We start from the raw sequence: 21,814 nt of genomic DNA on the forward strand, positions 1-21,814 counted from the left end.
ACCAGGAAACATGTTGTTAAGAGCAGGCCGTGCATTTTTGCAGTATATCACAGACATGTATATCAAAGTTAAAAACACAAGGTTAGATTTTTTTCGGCAAAATCAAGATACAATAAGAGCGGATCTTTATAAAGGGATTCTAGACACGGTAGAGAGTGGCCAGACAAGTGCAGCTAATGTTGGTCATAAGTTCATTTTGCCACCATCATTTATAGGAGGCCCTCATGATATGAAAAGGAGATATCTGAATGCAATGGCTCTTGTGCAGAAATACGGGAAGCCTGATCTCTTTGTCACTATGACCTGCAATGTAAATTGGCCATAGATAAAAGTTGAGCTAGAGTCCGGTGAGACCGCACAAGACCGGCCAGAATTAGTTGCTCGTATATTTCGAGCAAAGTTGATTGCTCTGAAAAACAAAATAAAGAAAGACGAAGTATTTGGTAAAGTGGCAGCAATGATATATGTCATAAAATTTCAGAAAAGAGGATTGCCACATGCTCATTTCCTCTTGATTCTAGAGCAACAGCATAAGATGAAATGTCCTGCTGATTATGATAGATATGTCTGTGCAAAAATACCTCCTGTTACTCAGCCTGAGCTGCGTAAAATTGTGTTAAGGCATATGATGCATGGACCATGTGGCCACTTAAATCCAGAGTGTCCTTGTATGAGAAACAAGGATGATGTTGTTTCTTGTAAAAATGGGTACCCAAAACAATTCACCGCACAAACAACAACAAATAAAGATGGCTATCCTTGCTATAAGAGAACTGATAATGGAGAACAAGTGAAAGTCAGAAATGCTTAGTTAGATAACCGATGGGTTGTCCCTTATAACCCCTATCTCGCATCACTCTTTGATTGTCATTTGAACGTAGAAGTTTGTTCAACTATTAAAGCAGTGAAATATTTATAGAAGTATGTTTACAAGGGACATGATCGAGTGGCCTTCAATATTCTGGCTGAAGATAAAAATTGTAACGATGAAATTGCTCAGTTTCAGTCGGGGAGGTGGGTGTCGCCATGTGAGGCAGCTTGGAGAATTTTTGGATTTGATTTATTTGAGATGCATCCACCAGTCTTACCTTTGTCAGTTCATATTCCAGACATGAACACAGTTTGTGTACGCCCTTATGAACGCCTGGATGTTGGTATTGCAAGCGGTGTTTATGGTAGGACTCAATTAACTGAGTTCTTCCGTATGAATGCAGCTACTGATAATGGTCTTGGTTACTCATATGTAGAATTTCCTGAACACTATAAGTGGGATGCTTCAGCAAAATCATGGTCCAAACGGCAAAATAAAAAAGTGATGATAGGGTGATTAGCTTTTGTCGCTCCTTCGGAGGGTGAACGCTTTTACCTTCGGCTTCTATTACTGAATGTCAAAAGTCCAAAATCTTTCACAGACTTGCGCACAGTTGAAGGTTATGTGTGTGCAACTTTCAAAGAAGCGTGTCTAAGAGCTGACATTTTGGAAGAGGACGATGCTGCAAGCATTTGTTTGGCAGAAGCAACTGAAATTCAGCTCCCTCGGGCTTTACGCCGACTATTTACAACTGTTCTTATATTTTGTCAGCCAAGTAACCCTGAAGAATTATGGTTTAAATATTATTCTGCATTATCAGAAGATTTTGCACGCCAATACCCTGGTGTAGAAAACAAAATTAAAAGATTAACTATCAAATCAGTAGAGCAGCATTTAGAGGCCATGGGCAAGTCATTATCTGCTTGTGGTTTGGCTGTTTTAATGGAAGACAATGATAACCAGATTGATAGAACAAAAGACATTCAAGATGCCTTAGATGCTCCGATTCCTCAAAATTGTATAGAAAGTCGTGGCTTGCTTAATACCGCACAAAAGGAAATTTTTACTTGTATTATGCAGCATATAGTAGAAGGAAAACCAGGGGCATTTTTCGTAGATGGTCCTGGTGGAACTGGTAAAACGTTCTTATATAATGCGCTGTATGCTGAGATCCGCCTTATGAATAAGATTGTTTTACCTACTGCTACGTCTGGAATAGCTGCAGCAAATATTCCATCAGGTAGAACAACACACTCAAGATTCAAAATTCCATTGGACAGTGATGCTTCATTAGCCTGCAGCGTTTCTAAGCAAAGTAGCCTAGCAGCGTTAATAAAAGAAACAGCTCTTATAATATGGGATGAAGCATCTATGGCAAACAAGCAAAATCTAGAATCTCTAGACCTTCTATTACAAGACATATGCGATAGTGATGTGATATTTGGTGGGAAGGTAATTGTCTTTGGTGGAGACTTTCGACAAGTGTTGTCTGTTGTTCCTAACAAGACTATTAGAGAAGCAGTGGAAGCAAGTATAGTGAGTTCTTATATATGGCAGCATTTGCGGAGATTCAGGTTAACTGAAAATCTAAGAGCTAGGGAAGATCCTTCATTCTCTCAGTTTTTACTTGCACTGGGAAACGGTGAACTGCAGACCATGGAAAGTGATTTTGTTGAGTTGCCACCACAGATAGTGCAGACTTTCCAGCCTGATGCTGATCCAATAGATGAGTTACTCGAATCTTCTTTTCCAGAACTTGGTTCGGGTGCTCTGGACCCTCAAATCTTTTCAAGAAGGGCAGTTCTAACACCTATAAACGACGATGTAGATACTATAAATTCGTTCATGATTGAGAGATTCCCAAGACAAGCCATATCTTATACAAGCTATGACAGTGTTCTAAATGATAGTGGAAGCGTATATCCTACAGAATTCCTGAATAAACTATGTCCAGGTGGAATGAGCCCTCACAATCTTGTGCTCAAAGAAAACTCCCCAGTAATATTGCTTAGAAACCTTCTGCCATCTTCTGGTTTATGCAATGGAACGCGCCTTATATGTAAAAGGTTTTTCCCTAATTTAATTGAGTGCGTGATTTCTATCGGACAGTATCAAGGGGAACATGTATTTATACCCAGAATTAAACTCCGACCATCAAGTTCTCAGAAATATCCTTTCCAATTTCAGAGGAACCAGTTTCCTATCAAGCTCAGCTTTGCAATGACTATTAACAAGTCACAGGGGCAAACTTTAGATCAAGTGTTAATCTATCTCCCTCGTTCGTGTTTTTCACATGGTCAGTTAATCTATCACGTGCACGGTCTGCAGATAAAGTGAGAGTTGTATCAGTGGCTCCTACTTTACAGCATTCAGAAAACTCTGTTAAAAATGTCGTATCTTATGTTGTCCTAAAGCTAGCAGGAGTAATTTAGGTGATTATACACTGACCAAGCTTACAAAGTTGATTTTTCGAAATATATAATGTCAGTCCTAAATTTCGTGTTTTTCCTTTATTTTGCAGGAGTAATCTGGGTGCTGTTAGATCATTCCTGAGATAAGCTAAGTCATGTGCAATCACTTCAGCAGTGGTTCAATGTTGAATTCCATGTATGCCTTTTCTTTCCCCTATTTGCTTCATACTAATATACTCTATTTTGCTGCAATCCATTTGAATGTGAATATACTAATTCATATATGGCATTAACTATAGGTGATATTTAATGACAATAATGGTTGGTTAGTGATTGTGGGTCATATCTTTCTTGCTTTAGATTGCTGCTTTATATTATGTGTGTGTGTGTGATTGTTTTAACAGGGCTTTATGACTACTGTAATAAGTTAGTATGCTAATTGATTCCAATTATGCATTCTGAACTTTAATACATGTGATTCTTTTCAATGAATTCATTTATGGGCTTTATTCTATAGCATATGAGCAAAGATTACTTTTAGTAAATGTAGACAGTTAATTTATTACTCTGGATCAGATCTTGTTTTAAAATAGGTGTTTTGTATTATATGATTTGTTGTTTGGAGAGTAATAAGTGTTTAATTTTGAGTAAATTGCTATTGGGTTTTCCGGCGCTGACATCACAAGGAAGGAGTGAACAGAAAATCTGTCTGGACTTTACTACATGTCTACTGGCAGAAAAAACCTGTCTCAGGATTTATTGCTGAATATTCAATTACAGGTCTTCAGATGTACTAAATATTAATGCCATATATTTTGATTTCAGGTCCTTCAACGGTTCAGAAGCTTCCTCCAAATTTTGCTGGCATGGTTTTGTGATAACTAAAGCATCAGAACCTGGGTTTAGAAAAGAAATGTATAAGCATCTTGTTAATTGTTTCTTGATCATCGGGCAAACCATGCATAAATTGGTTTTCTGTCAAGCTTTCTCCTTACATGTTTTGATGTAGCATACACTTATAGTGGACATGATACTTTTAATAATAATTCTCCTTTGATTATAGCTGGTATTGTTTAGAGCAATTAGAATGATTGATGGTTGAAATTAAACTATGTTTGCTTCACTATTTAACATTATTGGTTGTAAGAGCAATTAGAATAATTAATGGTTGTTTCTGATTTATTTATTTAACTGAAGATCTAATGTTATTTCAAACCCTTGATTTCTTTTGCTCAATTTTGTCGTGCGAAAAGATACCCTTATTGTTAGGCTTCATGGATCAACGTCAATCAGCAAACGACATAAGCAGGTCAGCGGTTTTAGTGATTTTTCAAAGGTCACTACTCTTATTCCCTTAATACATCATTTTTATTCATGATCATTCTTTCTTTATTTTTATTTATTTTTCATTTTTTTATTCCTGAATAAGTTAATTCATAATGCTATTTTAATTGTTAGCTGATGCTTTATTTCTATTTTTATATAATTAATGGTCATATGGCTTTCAACTAAAATATCTGGTTTTGATTAATTGGAACTCTGGTCTGACTCTTTCAGTTTAATACTAAGGCAGCAATCGCAGCTCTTTGCATCAAGCGGATCAAGGACAATTATGAATTCAAATTCAACAGGTAGCTTAGGTAGAATCTAAAAGTTTAAATCTATTGAATTTATTTTAGACCTACTGAACTTGAACTGTAATGCTTGGGTAGAGTGATCGATGGTGTGCTTATTCATATTACCGGTATGTTTGCTTGTAGGTTGCTGCAAGAGTTTGAAGAGCTGAACAAAAGAAGAGAGTATATGTTTTCAGATTTCTGAGCTCTGGAACCATTGAAGCCCTTAAGAAATGTGATGCTGATAGCATCGTGTGGTCTACAAGTTCGTACATCTATGGATTCATATATTTGAATTTATTCAATGACATATTGACATGGAGTATTATATCTTCAACCTTAGTTCTCTAAGAGTTTATATTTCTGCATGGATTTATATAAACTGACATAGAGTATTATATCTTCAACCTTAGTTCTCTAAGAGTTTATATGTCAAATGGCATTGCTCGAGTGACAATATCTAAACCACGAGAAATTGTTACTGGACTAGCTTATAATGGCATTGACAATTTGCTTGAATCTCGAAATCCTGAGGACAATAGAGGTTAAACATTCTATATAATCAGATTTGTACAGTCATTTTGCTTAATGAATTCAATACTTCAATCAGTCTCTATATACAATCTAGAAACAAAATTCAAGATAATGAAAGAAAAGTTGATCATCACATGTGGAATTTTTTATTTTTTTCGCTTGTTTTATGATATATTTAACTGTGTTATGTATGCATGTATTGGGATCTTGTTTGGAATGATGCTAATACACCAGGGACATTTGACATGTTTGTTCCTCTCGCCTTTATCTTTCTTAGTTTACCAAAATTAAATGGATAAACTTGTAAATTTTAGGCTTTGTTTTACAAATTTGACTAAGGCTATTTGCTAACTGTATGCAAGATTAAAGCAACAACTTTTCAGGTGATTATGTCAGATGATGATCAGGTGGAAGTTTCCTTTTCTAGACAGTGGGATCCTTCACTCAAGGGCAAGTTATTCCCATTGAATATTGATAAAAGGTAGTTGCTTTAATCTTCACCATATTATATAAACTACTACTTTTTATAGAGCACACTTCCTCCTTTATATATTAGTACCCCTCTCTCTTGAATTAGTTGTCGTGTTAATAATGTAATTTAAACCAATAATCGTTAAACTTTTAGGTTTATAATGCTGCGTGGCTCATCCAGGTCATATACCTATGCAATTTATGAGCATATGAAAGATTGACCGAGCTTCAGCATGGGTGAAACTAGGATCACATTCAAGCTCAATAAACATTGGTATAAAGAAACTGATTTCTTTGGACAGGTTTCACGGAAAACCAAATTAATTAGAAGAAATTTTAAGTAACAAAGCATGATATGTTTTGTCATGAGGTTGTTCTGTTGACAAGCCCTGTAGAACCAAACATTAAAGGAGAGGTATCATAATTTCTTATCTCATGTAGATAAAAGTTGATTATGCATTGATTTTAAGTATTTTTATGATTTGTTCAATCATGTTTAGTGAGTATATGAATTGTTATATTATATAGGTTGATGACAAATATCAGTATTTATGTGACAAGCAACAAAGATATAAAAAACCATATACGCTTAAATTACAGCCTACTAAGGTGAGCTGTTTAAATTAAGCTTTCTAGCATAAAATAAAAGTTAATATTAAGAGTTGTACAATATTTCACATTTCTATATTTCTATATATATATATATATATATATATATATACATGTCTGATTTGATTATGACTGATTGTATAAGCCAATCCCTTAAAAAAAGGAAAATTGTACCCCAACAATTTTCTAGGCTATGGTTATCTATTATATAAAATCAAGATATTATTATTTTATTACTTATAAAAAAAATAAACTTTTGCAATCTTTAAAAAGTAATATAAAAGTACAATGAGCAGCTGGAATTCTTTACCTAAAGTATGGAATGAACAGTGCAAACAGTAAGAAGAAAGAAAAAAATTACCATAGTTATTCTGAACACTATTACCAGAACCTTCTTCAATTACTGTATTCTAGCTATTTCCTATTTTTAAAATTTGTACTAACTCATACAAAAAGTGTTTCATCTTTGGCATTTCGTTTTTTTCACAGAAGAAATCAAACACAATAGCAGTGACTTACTCAGCCATGGCAGGTATGGTCCCTTCTTTTACAGACTGCTTCCATTATCCTTTAGCTCAATTATTGTTAATGTTTTTCCTATATAAATTCCTTATTGTATGCTTGATTAACTAATATTTAATATTAAATGTTGTAGCATCCTACATTATCATGTAAAACTACTACTATACAAAATAACAAGAAAACATTTGTATACACAGATCAAAAATACAAAACAGCTAGACAGAAGCCAGAGTATGTGTACTTGGATCAGTTAAATGCAGCAAGCAAGACTTATATAGTAAGAGTAGTTGTTGCTGAAAAAGGAAGGGACACACTATCTTCCAAAAAAACAGTTAGATTCCAAACTTTACTTCCAAAGGATGAAAAGGTATGCATTTATTACTTTATACATGTAAATATCACACTAGCTTTATTACAATTATGATGCAACAGAGAGAATATTCCTAACTGTAATCTAAATCATATCAAGCATTAGGGTAGGCTTAAAGAGTTATGGTAGACAGTACAAAAATTACATTAACTACTCTTGAAATAATCATGCTTATGCTATAATCATACTTTTACTTATGTTATAATCTTGGTCAGCTTAAGATTCACTTAAATATACATAAAGCTAGAATATAATGCAGTCCTAATTATGTCTAAATGTTCAGGATTCAAGTGAAATATAATGTATATAGATTTATTTTGCAATAAAATCTAAAACATCTTGTAAGTATGCTATTCTACAAAGCTTATTATAGATAGATATTTTTAGTAACCTTTTCATACTTGTATAATATAAACTACATCAGTGTTAAAATCACTTTGTTTTAGCAAAAATAATGTTAAATAAAGCACGTATTTTGTGGCACTTTAATTACATCTCAAACAAAAGATGCCTTATTCTACATATCTAATAGCAAATTATATATAATTAATAAGTTTAAGGGACCTTATAATATAGTTATTAAGCTCACCTTGCTTCACTATCACTTTCTGCTTTATAGGGTAATAGGATGTGTGGTTCTTTATTTGGCGATCAAATTGAAGCATTTGAAGAAGCATTACAGTACCTAGGTGAATACGACATTTCTGCTGCACCTATTAAATTCATTGATGAAAAATGGAGAACTGAACTTGATCAGTTTTCGTACCAAATGGCTTTTGGTAGTAGAACTGTGATCCAGCCAGTTCATCCAGAGCTCGGACTAATTTTGCCTAACTATCAACCCATAACAAGTATACCTCGTACAGTTGATCCTGATGAGAAATACGGTATATTACACTCACATAACAGTTTCACATAAAAATACAATTAAAAAAACACTAACAAACTTGTCTGAATTCACAGATATCGTGGGTGTGGTGTTATTTGTTGAAGAAGGGCCAAGGAAAATTGAAGCCAGAGATGGAAAGCGAGAGAGCTTCGTACGAGAAATAGTCGTTACTGATGAAAGGTTAAAATCAGATCACCTAAATGTTCAGGAATAGTAAAAATAATATTTGATATATATTACAATTTGAAATCACTAACAATAAGTATTTCATGTAACAGTTGCGATCAACCGCTCACCATCTCATTGTGGAATGATCTAACAGCACCCAAATTCTTCGACAAATTACCTAATTGGGCAGAAGCATTCCAGGTTATAGGTTTCAGGGCTCTTAAACCATATACTCGCCGTGGTAAGAGAAAAGCTATTATACTTTAGATCCTGGGTGATTTTTTACTATGACAAAATTAACACTATCTGTTTTATTTAGGTTTTTCAATGAATTCTGGTATGTCTACTCGAATAATCTATAACCTAAAGGGGATCGAGCACGTGAGCTGTCTGACTGGTAATCACCAAAACTTAGCCTAGCAAAAACAACAACCATTAAAGTATGTTGATCATCTCTATAATGAACAATGTGCAGGGCTAACCTCTTTCACCATAAGGTATTAGATAGGCAAACTAGAGTATTAGAGGTTAAGTACCCAGGTGAAAATAAAAAAATTATTTCCATTGCTGAACTGAGACAGAAAAAGGTGAAAAATAATTCATTACAACCTCTTCCAAGGTTTACAACTCACTAAAAATTAAGTGTGCATGCTCTAACTGATATTTTGTGAATTATAATACATGTGTAGCCAAGCAACACCATACAGGAAGAACTTCTAAGGATAGAGGTAACCATTCAGAATGCAGAATTAGAAAAAGTGCACGCGTACACAGGCTGTTCAAACTGCTGGAAACGAACCAACCTTCCATTGCAGAAGCGTTATTCTTACACTTATTGTTATAAGAAAGAATGCATATGCACTAAGAGGTATAACACTAGCTCTTTTTAAACACCAACCTTATCTGTTAATATTGTACCTAACAAAAATTCCTGTGAATTCATGCCAGGACAACCTTTAAGTTTGAGGCTAGCGATGGCACAGGAACTATGGCATTCTCCACTTTCAACGATGACACAGAAAGACTGTTTAGGAGAACTGCAGCTGAAATTTATGCCATAAAAGAAGCGGTAAATTACAATTACCATGTACCTACCTTCTAATTTTTGAAACAGTTTATATATGCCATGTAAATTTCCAAAGAATACTTGAAAGTTTTTACTTCATAAAATTAAAATTATAAGTAAGAAAATTGATAAGATTAGATAAGCTTAAGATAAATCTAGAATATAGATTTTCCAATAGACAATCACCCATGAGATGTTTAAAGGTCCAGTAAACTTGAAAAAGTCAAGCACTCTTATCTTATGCCTTAGAAACCAAAAACACAAAAAACACCATTATTAGCAAAATTGTCAACGATGAAAATGCCAAGCCTCAATTGACAATGAATTGTTGAGTAATGTTGCTAATCAGTCCCGCCTAGAAAGATTTATAAAAAAAAAAAAAGAAAAGTAAAAAAACAAAAGCAGAAAAGAAATATAGTCATCTGACTAGATAATATTAGTGTAATACACGGTCAAAGATATATATTATAATGTTTACAAATTTTGATCTAATACTAATACTTGCCATGATGATAAATACAATGCAGGATGACCACAATGCATTCGAGGCTATTCAAGACATGCTTAGCAGCAAACCGTTCTACATTAAAGTAGGCCCTACATCGCATTTAGGCCAGAACAATGTCCTAGAATGGACTCTCAAGGGTATAGAACTTAAGGAAGATCCTGAGACACCTGAAGTTCTGCAACCATTTGATGGCACCTACAACCAAGCAAAAGATGCGAATGAAGAGGAAAAACAGCAAACTATGGAACAAGGGAATCCAGAACCAGTCCTTCTAACCCCAAACATGAAGGGTTCTTCAGAAAAGCATACACAAGATAGCCCTTTCACTCAAACACTAGAGTTAGCTCAGGGAGATATCGAATCACTTAAGCGCAAGAAAGCTTTAGGGAAAACTCCTGTCCAATTCCAAGGTGAGGAAATTGAATCCGAGCCACCGCTATCACAATTCCGTGCAAAAAAGAAACTTTGCTTCGGAGGAATGACTCCAGAGAAGCACAAGACAGCCCAAGGCCCAGAGATATCACCAAGAAAGGATCAAGCTCAAGATGAACCTGTCCCCCTAAAAACTGACAAGAAGCAAGCCAAACCTGTAACTGTGAAGTCTGAGAAGCCGAAATAATCTTCCATTAAATCTGCCACGACAAATGATAAGGCGGTGAACTACAAAAAAAATATATAATAGCCTAATGGAGTACTGCAGATCAACAATCTAAGGTGCACTACCTGCACATCATCTAAGTAATAAATATTTTGCTAGATTACAAATATATGGACAACTATAAGAAATTCTTTTTTGCTCAGAATGCTAAGCACAATAGATAGTTGCCCATGTATTTATATAAAACTCCAGCATCATGTAGTACTTAATCTTTAACTTGCTTTCAAAATTTCATGTATATAGAAGTAAGATGCTGTAGGAGTTGCTCTTTTGAGGGTTTCCCTGGAACAGTAACAACAGTTAGTGTTCCTGGCAAACACCACAAATAGATCAAGGTTTGATGTATTGCTACATTACAACGGATGTTAAATTATATCTATAAAAATATAGTAGTTTATATATGTGGCTTATTTGAAATTTATTATTATACTGTTTTTTTTTTTAAAGAACTAATTGAAATTATAAAAAAAAAAGTGATCAAGATAAAGAAAATAATCATCTTATGAGAATTCAAACTTAATTTATAAAACATCAGTACAGATAAGTCGCATAAACTATAAACTTCAACAATAAAAAGAAAGAAAGGAGAAATTCACAAATAAATAGAGAACACATAAAATTTGTTATTAAAAATATTAAAACTTAGACTAATGTTAAGAATTAAAAAATAAATAAGAGCTGATATGCTGATATTGTTAAAGCAAAAAAAAAAAAATAAGAGCTGATATGCTATAAAGGTTTCAATGGCATGACAAAAGCTGAAACAACAAACATAAATTGTCATTCACTAATCTTTTTATTAGGGAGGTTAAAATAACCCTCTGCATAGATTATTATCATAAAAAACATTACATTTTAGAAGATCTCAAATCTTCATTTATTATTACAGCTCCATTTCTCAAGCGTTGCAATAACCTATCACTAAAACAACGTCTAAAGAAACACAATCTCAAGCACAATCGGATCATTGCTCTGCAAAAAAACAATTCCGATTTTCCCATATTCTAACTGACCATCTGCAATCACTTGCGAAATTCCACCCATTATCCTATTATGAATGTTTCCATTCAATCGGGAACAAATTTCGACGACAGAATCCCATCTTCTATTTCCAAATTGCATTTGAATTTCAGTCCGCATATTGACATGATCAAACACCTGATTACCAAAGGCTACTGGAATTTCCTGCAAATGTAACACATAAAATGCATTAGATAAAATAAGATCACTTATTTAAAATCTTATATTCATAACTTAAATAAATAGAAAAAGATACTAACCAAAGTATCTTCTTCATAACATGTTGGTGTAATTACCCAAGGGAACCATGGCTGATTCCCAATTCCTAGGGAAGCAAGAAAATCATCATTAGAAGAACCAATTCCACCACTTAACATAGACCTATGTAAAGGTTCCAGAGAACCAAACCTTTCCACCATCGACGATGAAAATATTCTTACATAAAATCTCCTATTCCCACCATAATATACAATAAGGATCTCACCTTCACAAATATGATTATCATTGACAAACCCTTCCCAACCAAAGTCTAATAGCATAAATTGCCTACTATGCTCTGTCACTTTCAGCAACTGAACAATCCATACACGACTATTGCTGCCACGAATGACTTCCACTGGACTGGATACACCAGTTAACATAGATGTCCAACTCTCCGGTAACTCCTACAAAATAAATTAAAAATTGTATTGAAATCTAAATCCAAGAAATAAAAACACCTAGGAAAAACAAAATTATAGTTGATAAATATCCAAGAACAGGAAACAAAAAAAAAAATTTAAACAAATCGTTTTTTTCATACCAACTCTTTACGATATTCATCTTTAAAAAACAGCAAATGAGAAGGTAAATTTGTGTATAGACTCATAATTCCTGTAATCAAAAGAATTTATTCAAAATTAAAATGCAAGCATATATATCAAATAGAATAAAGTTGTTATTAAACATTTACAGAAACAGAATGTAAGAAATTTCAGCAAATTTCAATCTCAGTAAATTACTTTGTAAAAATTTGCATAAAAAAATAGTAAAATACAAAAAATATAAAATAATCAAGCCTTTCATACACCTTATCACGATCTTTCTTTCAATTACTTGCACATTACAATGGAAACTGCATATATAGTAAACTGTGTATGAAAAACATCTCATTGACAGTAATTCCAATTAAAGATAATATTGATAAATATTGACCACATTTATAACGGCTTATTAACTATATATTAAACACATGTATAACTTCATCAAGAATAAGACTTTCACATTAACTATAAATTGAATGCATTGAAAATAGATAATAGAAAACTTGACTATTCATCTAACATATATGAAAATTGGTCAGTGAATTTCAAGAGAGCTGATAAACATACAACCATTGTATGTTGTCCCTACATACAACACCATTAGAAATTTGACACATTATCAGAAAAGGGGAGAAAATTAGAAGTCAAATATAAATTGAATATAATGGAACTTAAGCCCATTATTCTAGCCAATAAAAATATGACAAATTAGAGTTGTATGTGGGGACCACATACAACAATTGTATGTGTAGCCTTTACAGAATTTCAAACTTATATACCTATTAATTAAATCACAAATACAATAACTCCTTTGGAATTTGTCAAAGTACAGACTGATAAATAAATACAAGATAAATACTCAAACTAAAACATTGATGTTACTTAACCAATTTTACTATAACATAGATCTCACTGCTCTATATAAAGCCAAGTAATAAAATTCAGCCACTACAAAACAAAAGCAGCATCATCAGCAATATTTAAAGCGTTCCGGCATATGAATAAAGCAAACAAATTCAGCGGTAAATGTATATAAACTCAACAGTTATTTGTATTCAATAGCTATAAACTAAGCTTAAATCCTCATAAAATAATAAAAGACATTATCAAATAACAGATAATGCATCACATAGTAGTTACAATTACTAAAAGATAAAGGGTACATTGTACATTATATGAGTAGAATAGCTAAAAACTGTAGCCATGTGAATCAAAATATGAGAAGGCACTCTTCATGGACTGCAAATACTTCAGCTTTGCAGTATGAAATCAAATCACTGTAAAAAAGCTTATAAGAAATGTACACAATCTAAAATCAATTCACACACATGTATCTTCTCAAATAAGTCATACAATAATAAACCATCCAGCATTGCTGCTATATATGACAATTGTTTAGAGGTTCATTCAGATGATCACCCAACTAATGATTAAAAACACAGCCTTCAATCCTAGCCAGGGTAGTTTCTTAGATGAGTCTTAGTCATAATCTGACATAGCATAAACATTAGTGTAGCTATCCATGTATGGTAGTAGCACCATTCCTTCAAGAATTTGATGGATGCTCTTTAAATTAGTACCTAAGCATTTGATAGAACTTGTTAAAACTATAGAGTTCAGACCTTAATAAAGCTTTAGAGTCACAATCTGAAATGTTAAAGTTTAAAGCAGCAACTTGGACTATCAAAATGGCATCAGTTAGATTTAAAGTTGGAAAAAATCTAGCTTATTTCTATTTAAACTTACCAAGAGATACTATATCTGAAAATCTTTACACAATACAAGAGCAAATTAATCTTTAAGTACTAAAAGTACAAATTAAGAAACTCCAAACTTCAATGAGCTTCATCCATCTGGTAGAGGCAATCAAAGGAGATTTCGATCATTCATAAGCCAACATTAAGTATATACTGAACTTGATATCTTATGATCCTCGTTCAGAAACCTATATATTAAAATGAACCACAAGTAAACTGAAACATGAATAAAGTATAGACGGAGTCCATTTCATGCGTAATTGATATAACCTATGGTTGTATGTCAATTTCGCTGAACATTCTTTAGAAATCAAAACTTAATTTGAAATGTAATGTCTTAATCGTTGTTTTCTGATTTCTCAATTATCCTTTGAAGTCTTATTTATTATTATCTTACACCCAATTTAAATGAACCTTTAAAACCCTCAGTATAGTTAACTCTTAAAAACAATTGACAAAATTTGAACGTCCCACCAAAATATACAACATAGCTAACTGCAATGGCAATATAGTTTGTTCAAGATAAGACTCAACATTGCAGAATCTTGACAACAAAGCTGCATCATTAATTCCAAATTGTGAAGAAGCATGCATGTTCATACTGCAGCAAAATAAACAAGCATGCATGACACTTATTCAGAGATGACAACAATTGCAATTTATCATGCACCATTCGTTTACAGCTGTAGCCATGTGATGCTTAAAGTGAATGCATTGTAAAATATCTCTATGAACCAGAGGCACTATGCAAGGTATTATCAAAATAAAGGTGATGCTTAAAGCTGCAATTTTTCAAAGAGAATAGCCGTAGTACTTTTAAGCCATTGAACTTTTAGACTTGCTCAATTTAATTTGAACAAATTATCAATTCATTTTCTTATTAAAGTAAAGCTAAATTACTTATGCTGAACAAATAGTTTTATAGCCGCGGTAGCTACTTACACGAGCTTGCTTCTTAAATGGTGTATGGACGTAGATCCAAGGATCAGCACTTATTCTCACATAGGCGAGTATACTTTTGGTAATGCTGGTAAAGTAATCGTATCAATTGTTCTTTATGTTGAACTTTATATGGTTACTTCAAGTTACATGATCTCGGAAGGAGATAATCTAAACAAGGTATTCCCGGGATTTTCAGTTGGAGTATTTGGAATCCCAATCGAAGGCAAATCATGCTTCATAGTAATTGTTGCTCTAATTCTTCTCCCAACTGTTTTGTTGGATAGTCTAAGCATTTTGGCTTACATTTCTGCGGTTTATAATTAAAAATCTATTTAAAGTGATAGAATTAACAGACCTATCACATAGTTTATAACTGTCAAAAGAACTTCAGATCATGGTGGTTCTCCAAATGGTTAAGATTCTCAATGTAACTTGTAAGTATGTAATTTCTTTAGTAATTGTTACATTATTGTATTAAGATGATATTAACATTGTCAAATAAACAATCTGTTGGCTTGGTTCTGGTAATTGAATTGTTTAGAATTATATTGATATGTGTTCTTTTACAAGAATATCATGCTGCTTAGCAATTTGATATTGGTGGGCCGTTCATACATGCATACAGTCAAATAAAAAGCAATAATGAAAGCACTACAAGACAAGGTGCTCACCTAAAAAAAAATTACCTGTAAAAAAAAATAAAATAAAAAGGAGCATTTTCTTACTATAAATAGGACTTAACATGTGAATGAACAAATGCAAAATACTTCATTCCAACACATTGCAAACCAAATAGAAACCAAAAATTCTCTACAAAAAGAAAAACAAAAATTCCTTATCATCCTAACTTAAAAAATGCCTCAAACAATAACTACCAAAAAATATCGACTTCACCTTCCTATTATAAACCAAAAAACAATTTCAGCTTACATAAAAATACCGTTACATCTACACATAAAAACACAATCAGCAGCAAAGTTTGTGGTAAAACAGGGAATCAGCAGCAAAGTTGGTGGTAACGTATTCCCTTAAAATGCACTTTAATATAATTATGTTGCTGGCGGTTAAATTCACTGCAGAAGTAACATATTAATATTAAAGTGTATAAATAAATCCCAAGTTATGCATTAAAGCAAATGGAGTGGGTGTTTATATGAAAGAAATGGAATTAATTTCCATCTAATGAATCCAACTCCAACAAATAAACTTGGGAGAAATGTGCGAATATGAAAAAAATCTATAATTTTTCATATTACGTACACGTATATATATATCTGTTTAGGTGAGTTGTCACTAAATAAAATCACTAAAATTTTGACAACTAAATACCTAATCAGAATCCAAATTGGTTGGTGTTGGTGTCTACATCAAAGAGATGGAAGAAAACTCCATAATAGAAGATCAGCACCAACCGACCAACTTCATTTTGGAGGATTTTGCACGTTAGATGGCTAATAGCGAAAAAAGTTTTACATATCATTAGAAAAAATTGTATCTTAAAGTATATAGTGTAAAGTCACGATATTACCATGTAATATAATTACTATTACTTATTAAATGTAATTTAATATACTTTTAAATTATTTTTTAATATTGTTGAAAATCATAATAAATATGAAGCTATTTTTATGGATCATTCCACCAATAAACGAAATATTTGAACTGATTACTCACTAGAAAAATTCGAAAGGATCTATTATTACAAAAAATGACCAAGGTAGATACATACAAAAGGTTTATAAAAATTCTACTACAACATTATACTACTGGTACATAAAATTATTTGTCTATATATAAATTGTAAATTAGTAGCTAACAATATATGCTTAGAGTTAACATAAAATGAAGAGCTAAACGAGTTAATTAAGAAGTGAACACCTAAAACTGTCCTTTATTCTAACAATATGGACAAACTTCACCAGTAAAATTAAATTATCATACATTTTTTTTTTTTTGAGGGAATAAATTATCATACATTAGTAATAAGCAAGTGGGTCCTTTTTAGTTTATTTATAAAAATGATTTGAATCTATGTAGCATGTACATATACAATATGGTTTAAACTGTAGAACCATAATTAGGAGCTAAGTCCAAAGTTAAATTGTGGATTATATTTCAAAAGCTTAATAATATACAAAGTATGTACTCGTATATATACTCCATCCAACATTCTAAAATTAATAGTTACTCGTACATTAATAGTGTGATTCGAACTACTAATATAATTTAATATTGCAGCTACTATGCGTACATTCAAGCCCTAGAATTTTATTCCATGACAAAAGAATTCGAGATTTGTTTATTTGTGCACAACTAATATTCAATGATATGGAACTTAAGTATGATAGACATCATTGATTATTAAATTATATCCAATTACACAAAAAGGGATGCTTTTATTTATTATATATATATAAATAAAAAAATAAAAAAAGGGATGCTTATATTATTTATACATAAGACTAACTTGAAGCTTTGTAAATATCGATGTAGTCATACTCGCTACCTCTTTCATAAAACCGTACTCATATTTAAAGTCATGAAAAATAGAGTATGAATATTCACTACAATAGAAAAAAGTACAAAATATGTATAAAGTTTGTATAACTCTTGTTATTTTCAATAGAAATGCATGCTAAGTGTTAAACTCAAGAATATTGTGGAGAAAACGGCTTAGCCTTTGTATTCTATTAATCATACATATATACCCAATACAATAGAATACCTAACTTGCCTAAAACTCCTAAACAAGATAAACTCTCCAATAATACAATATTAACAAATATAACAAACGAAACTCTAATACTCCCCCTCAAGTTGGAGCATGTAAATCAGTATCACAAAATACCATCAATTGTAAATCCATTGCAGGTCGCAACAAACTACCTTGTCCCGGACTACCCTTAAGATAACGCAAGACACAAATGGCCGCATCCCAATGAAAAAACTTGAGGAACACTCAAAAACTGTGCCAAAACATGCACTACGACCAACCAAATGTCGATATTATTCCAGATCAGCGAACGACTCACTTGAAGCATGCGCAAAACGATGATTCTGCTCCATCTATACGATGATAATCTAAGTTAAATAGTCTAAGAAAACAACACCTACAAACAATCAAATTACGGCGAATTACATTAAAGGATAAACAGCGGCTAATTAGACACTAATCACCAAAGCAAAATCACCGTTGGGGGACTGCGCGCGTTGTGCGCAGGCCAACAACTAGTGTATATAAAAGTACCATTACACTTTTTTTGGACAAATATCATGATGACTCAATTCACCACAACCTCTACATAATCTCTTCTTTTTTTGGTTTTGTTCTACAACCTTTTCTTTTTCTCCCTTAAGCCTTTTTGCACTTCTACCTCTTGTTTCAACATTTGACACATCAATCTCAGTCGCTTTCTTTTTTGAAGTCTCTTCATTTGATACATGAACTCCAGTCCCTTTATTCTTTGAAACTTTAGGAGGTTTGACAATTATTTTAGTTGGCACACTAGCTCCAATCAATAGCTCAATGTCTTGCTCTTTGTTTTTTGCACTTCCAGCTGTTGTTTCATTATTTCTTGCAATCCTCTTTGCTTCCAATGAAAGTTAGTTTGTTAGGCAGGCTTATAATCTCAGCGGTTGGATTTCATCTAATCTAGCGGCTGAGATTTGTTCTCACATAAGGTGTGGGTTCTCACATATATATATATACCATGGCATTTTAGAACCTTTTTTATTATGTGAATATTAGAGTTGATTTTATTACGGTTTTCTTTATTTAAAACAAGAGAATTTAATATCAAGATTCTAATTATTACCAAAATCTTGATATTTACCAAAATAATCCTTGAATTTTAATTTATTTACTTTCTTTTATTTACAAATTAACCCCTTTATTTTCCTATAAATAACCCCCTAATTCTCAAGTTTTAAACACATCAAAAAATTCTTACAACTTCTCTCTCTAAAAATTTCTCTTCTAATCTTTGTTTTAGTTAAAATCTCTCTAATTTAGCTTTATTTTTAAGTTATTAGCTTATTAAAAGCATCTTATAATTAAGTTGCTATTTCTATTTTTTTATTTAAGTATTGTTATTATCTTTAATTCCTATAAAAAAAACACAAAAAAATATTTCAAGTTCAAGTATTGTTGTTATTATTATCTTTGTTAAAAATATTAGTTTAATTGCTCAAGTATCCTAGTCTATATTAAAAAAAAAAACTAAAAAAAAAAATTTCTTTCTTAAGATTTAGTTTTATTTTTCAAGATTATTTTCTATAATAAAAAAAAAATAAAAAAAAAAATAAAAAAAAAAGGTTCTTTAGCTTTATTTTGCATTAATTTCTTTTAATATCTCAAAATTCCAAAAAAATCACTTAGTCTCTTTATTACACTTTAACTAAGGAGTAATCATCTTTTCATTCTTGATAAGTAAGAAGGGTTATCCAAAAAATTGCTACATCTAGTTCAAGGTATTATCTTTATTCCTTTCTTAATTTCCTTAATTATTATTATTATGCTAACTAATGTGTTTGTTTTCATGTGGTGTTACCAATAGGGGTAATGACGATATTAGGTGCTAAATTAGCCCTAAATATTTCATTACTCCACATTAGAAAGCCAAGCCTATTGGTGAGGTGATAGGTTACAAAGTGGGGGGGGGGGGTAATTGCATTTTGCATTGTATCTCTTTATAATGCATTTTAAATATGAAAGGCTAATACATTCACGTGACTACCTAATATATTTTTTAAAAGAATGATGTATTTCTTAAAGTGAGCTTAAAGACCTAAGGAATTAAGAGTTTAAGCAAAGGTTGTTCAAGAGTAAAGAACTACTTACCACGTCCCAAAGATAGCCTATTAAAGAACCTTTACGACCAGAATCAGTTCTAGTTATTTAGCTCAAGTGATAGAAATTTTCAAGAGCTTTCCAACCATATCTCACAATAATTTTTTTGATTTTTCTATGATTTTTAATGATTTTTTTAGTTCAAGCTATCAAAAAGAGGAAATATGCACGTTTTTCTCTTAATTGCTTTTTTTAAAAAAAAAATTTATTAATTTCTTTTTAAGAACCTAATGGTGGTATGAAACCTATATTACACTATATTATATATATATATATATATATATATATATATATATATATATATATATATATACTTTTTTTTTCTTTTTTTGAAAGAATATATATATACTTCTTAACTTATGAAGTTTTAATGAAAATGTCTTTAATCTTATTTTAAAAATGATTTTAGAAGTAAGAGTTTTAACAAGCCTTAATTCTAAGTGTTATTTTAAGAAACTTTAATCTCATTTTAAACATGACTTCAGAAATAAGAGTCTTTAATTCTAAATGTTGTTGTTTTAAAATCTTTAATCTTATTTTTTCAAGATGACTTTTGAAATAAATGATGTCTTAAGGACTTTAATTTTCTTTTAAGATGACTTCAGAAATAAAAGTTTTAACAAGCATTATTCTCTTTTATAATTTTGTGAACCTTCTTATTTCAAACCCTTTTGTGAACAAGAATGAATCATAACTTTGATTGTTTGTTTTTAGGTAATGATAGTTAATATGAGGTTATGGCCTCATTTCCAAACATGAGGTTAAGATTAATTATTTAGTTGTATAAGGTTGTAACAATTATCCATCTCCATGAAAATAAACTTATATCCCATCATAATTACCCGATGGATTAATTGACAATCGGATATGATTAAATAGTTTATTGTTCCCTCTTATTTGGAAGTAAGGCCTTGACAGGTGTCGTGTTTTATTTTGTCAATTCCATTAAGCCTAAACACATAACCCTTAAAACCTTACAAAAATTAACCTTGAGTGAATTTAAACCCAAAGTGAGATTATATAGTGAACCCTTACAGTTTCGCTCCAAAAAATACCTTGACCCACTAAAAAGTCGTCAATTGGGACGCATTTGTTGAATTGTCTTATTCAAAAGACATTTTTTTTTTTGTGATCACTAATCGGGGTGATCTTCCTCAACCAAGGTGGTTCATTTTACTTTTATGAGTGAATCCGTCAAAGATCACAAAGATCCCACTTACAAAAATGACATTTATGTCGACAACCCAAATTAAAAACCTAATGGAATTGGTTATTTAAAACATGGCATTTGTCCGAACTACGAAAGTTTTGATCCGTGAGTGAATTCAAAATCTCACTATGATCGGTACGTAGTGCAACTTTGGTGCTCAAACCTACCTTGTATTAATTTTTTTTTTTTTTTTATGTGGTTAATATGTCTTAAAACTTGATTTTTGACAACGCAATAGTAAGAGCCCGTTCCATAGAACGGAAGAGAAGATGAGTTCCAGACGTTCGATTCTCTTAACCTAAACCCCGAACCCTATGCCTTATTTCCTATTATGGAGTTAGCAGTTGATTTTTTATTAAGTTTTAATTTCTTAAAATTGACTGTTCTAAAATCCGTCCTTATTCGGATAAAAATAAGGTGGCGACTCTAAGTTTTGTTTATAAGTCTTATCAGACACTTAAGTGGAACCTTTTATAGACTAATTTCTGTCCACTAAAAACCAGGTACCACACATTCCTCATTTGGAAATATGGAGAGTGACACCCAAGTGATTGCACAATGCGAACAAATAACTCTCTTCCCATTTGAAATCTTTGTCGA

General features: G+C 31.9%; 1 protein-coding gene across 1 annotated transcript; it reads left to right on the forward strand.

Annotated features, from left to right (window-relative positions):
* The first annotated feature begins 457 nt into the window (after nucleotides 1–457).
* LOC145624759 (uncharacterized) lies at nucleotides 458–5,043 on the forward strand. The gene is made up of 6 exons (XM_081677851.1): nucleotides 458–796; nucleotides 920–1,232; nucleotides 1,413–3,107; nucleotides 4,048–4,091; nucleotides 4,780–4,853; nucleotides 4,983–5,043. The coding sequence occupies exons 1-6, from the start codon at nucleotides 458–460 to the stop codon at nucleotides 5,041–5,043; spliced, it is 2,526 nt and encodes an 841-aa protein (XP_081533977.1).
* Nucleotides 5,044–21,814: the final 16,771 nt, after the last annotated feature.

This window comes from Chenopodium album, chromosome 3, assembly GCF_948465745.1.
Source record: "Chenopodium album chromosome 3, dcCheAlbu1.1, whole genome shotgun sequence".
Taxonomy (NCBI): domain Eukaryota; kingdom Viridiplantae; phylum Streptophyta; class Magnoliopsida; order Caryophyllales; family Amaranthaceae; genus Chenopodium; species Chenopodium album.

Coding starts and splice junctions, on each gene's coding strand:
- LOC145624759 (XM_081677851.1), top strand. CDS start 458: ATGATATATGTCATAAAATTTCAGAAAAGAGGATTGCCACATGCTCAT. Junction 797..919: donor ATAATGGAGAACAAGTGAAA/GTCAGAAATGCT, acceptor AAATATTTATAG/AAGTATGTTTACAAGGGACA. Junction 1,233..1,412: donor AGCTACTGATAATGGTCTTG/GTTACTCATATG, acceptor AATCTTTCACAG/ACTTGCGCACAGTTGAAGGT.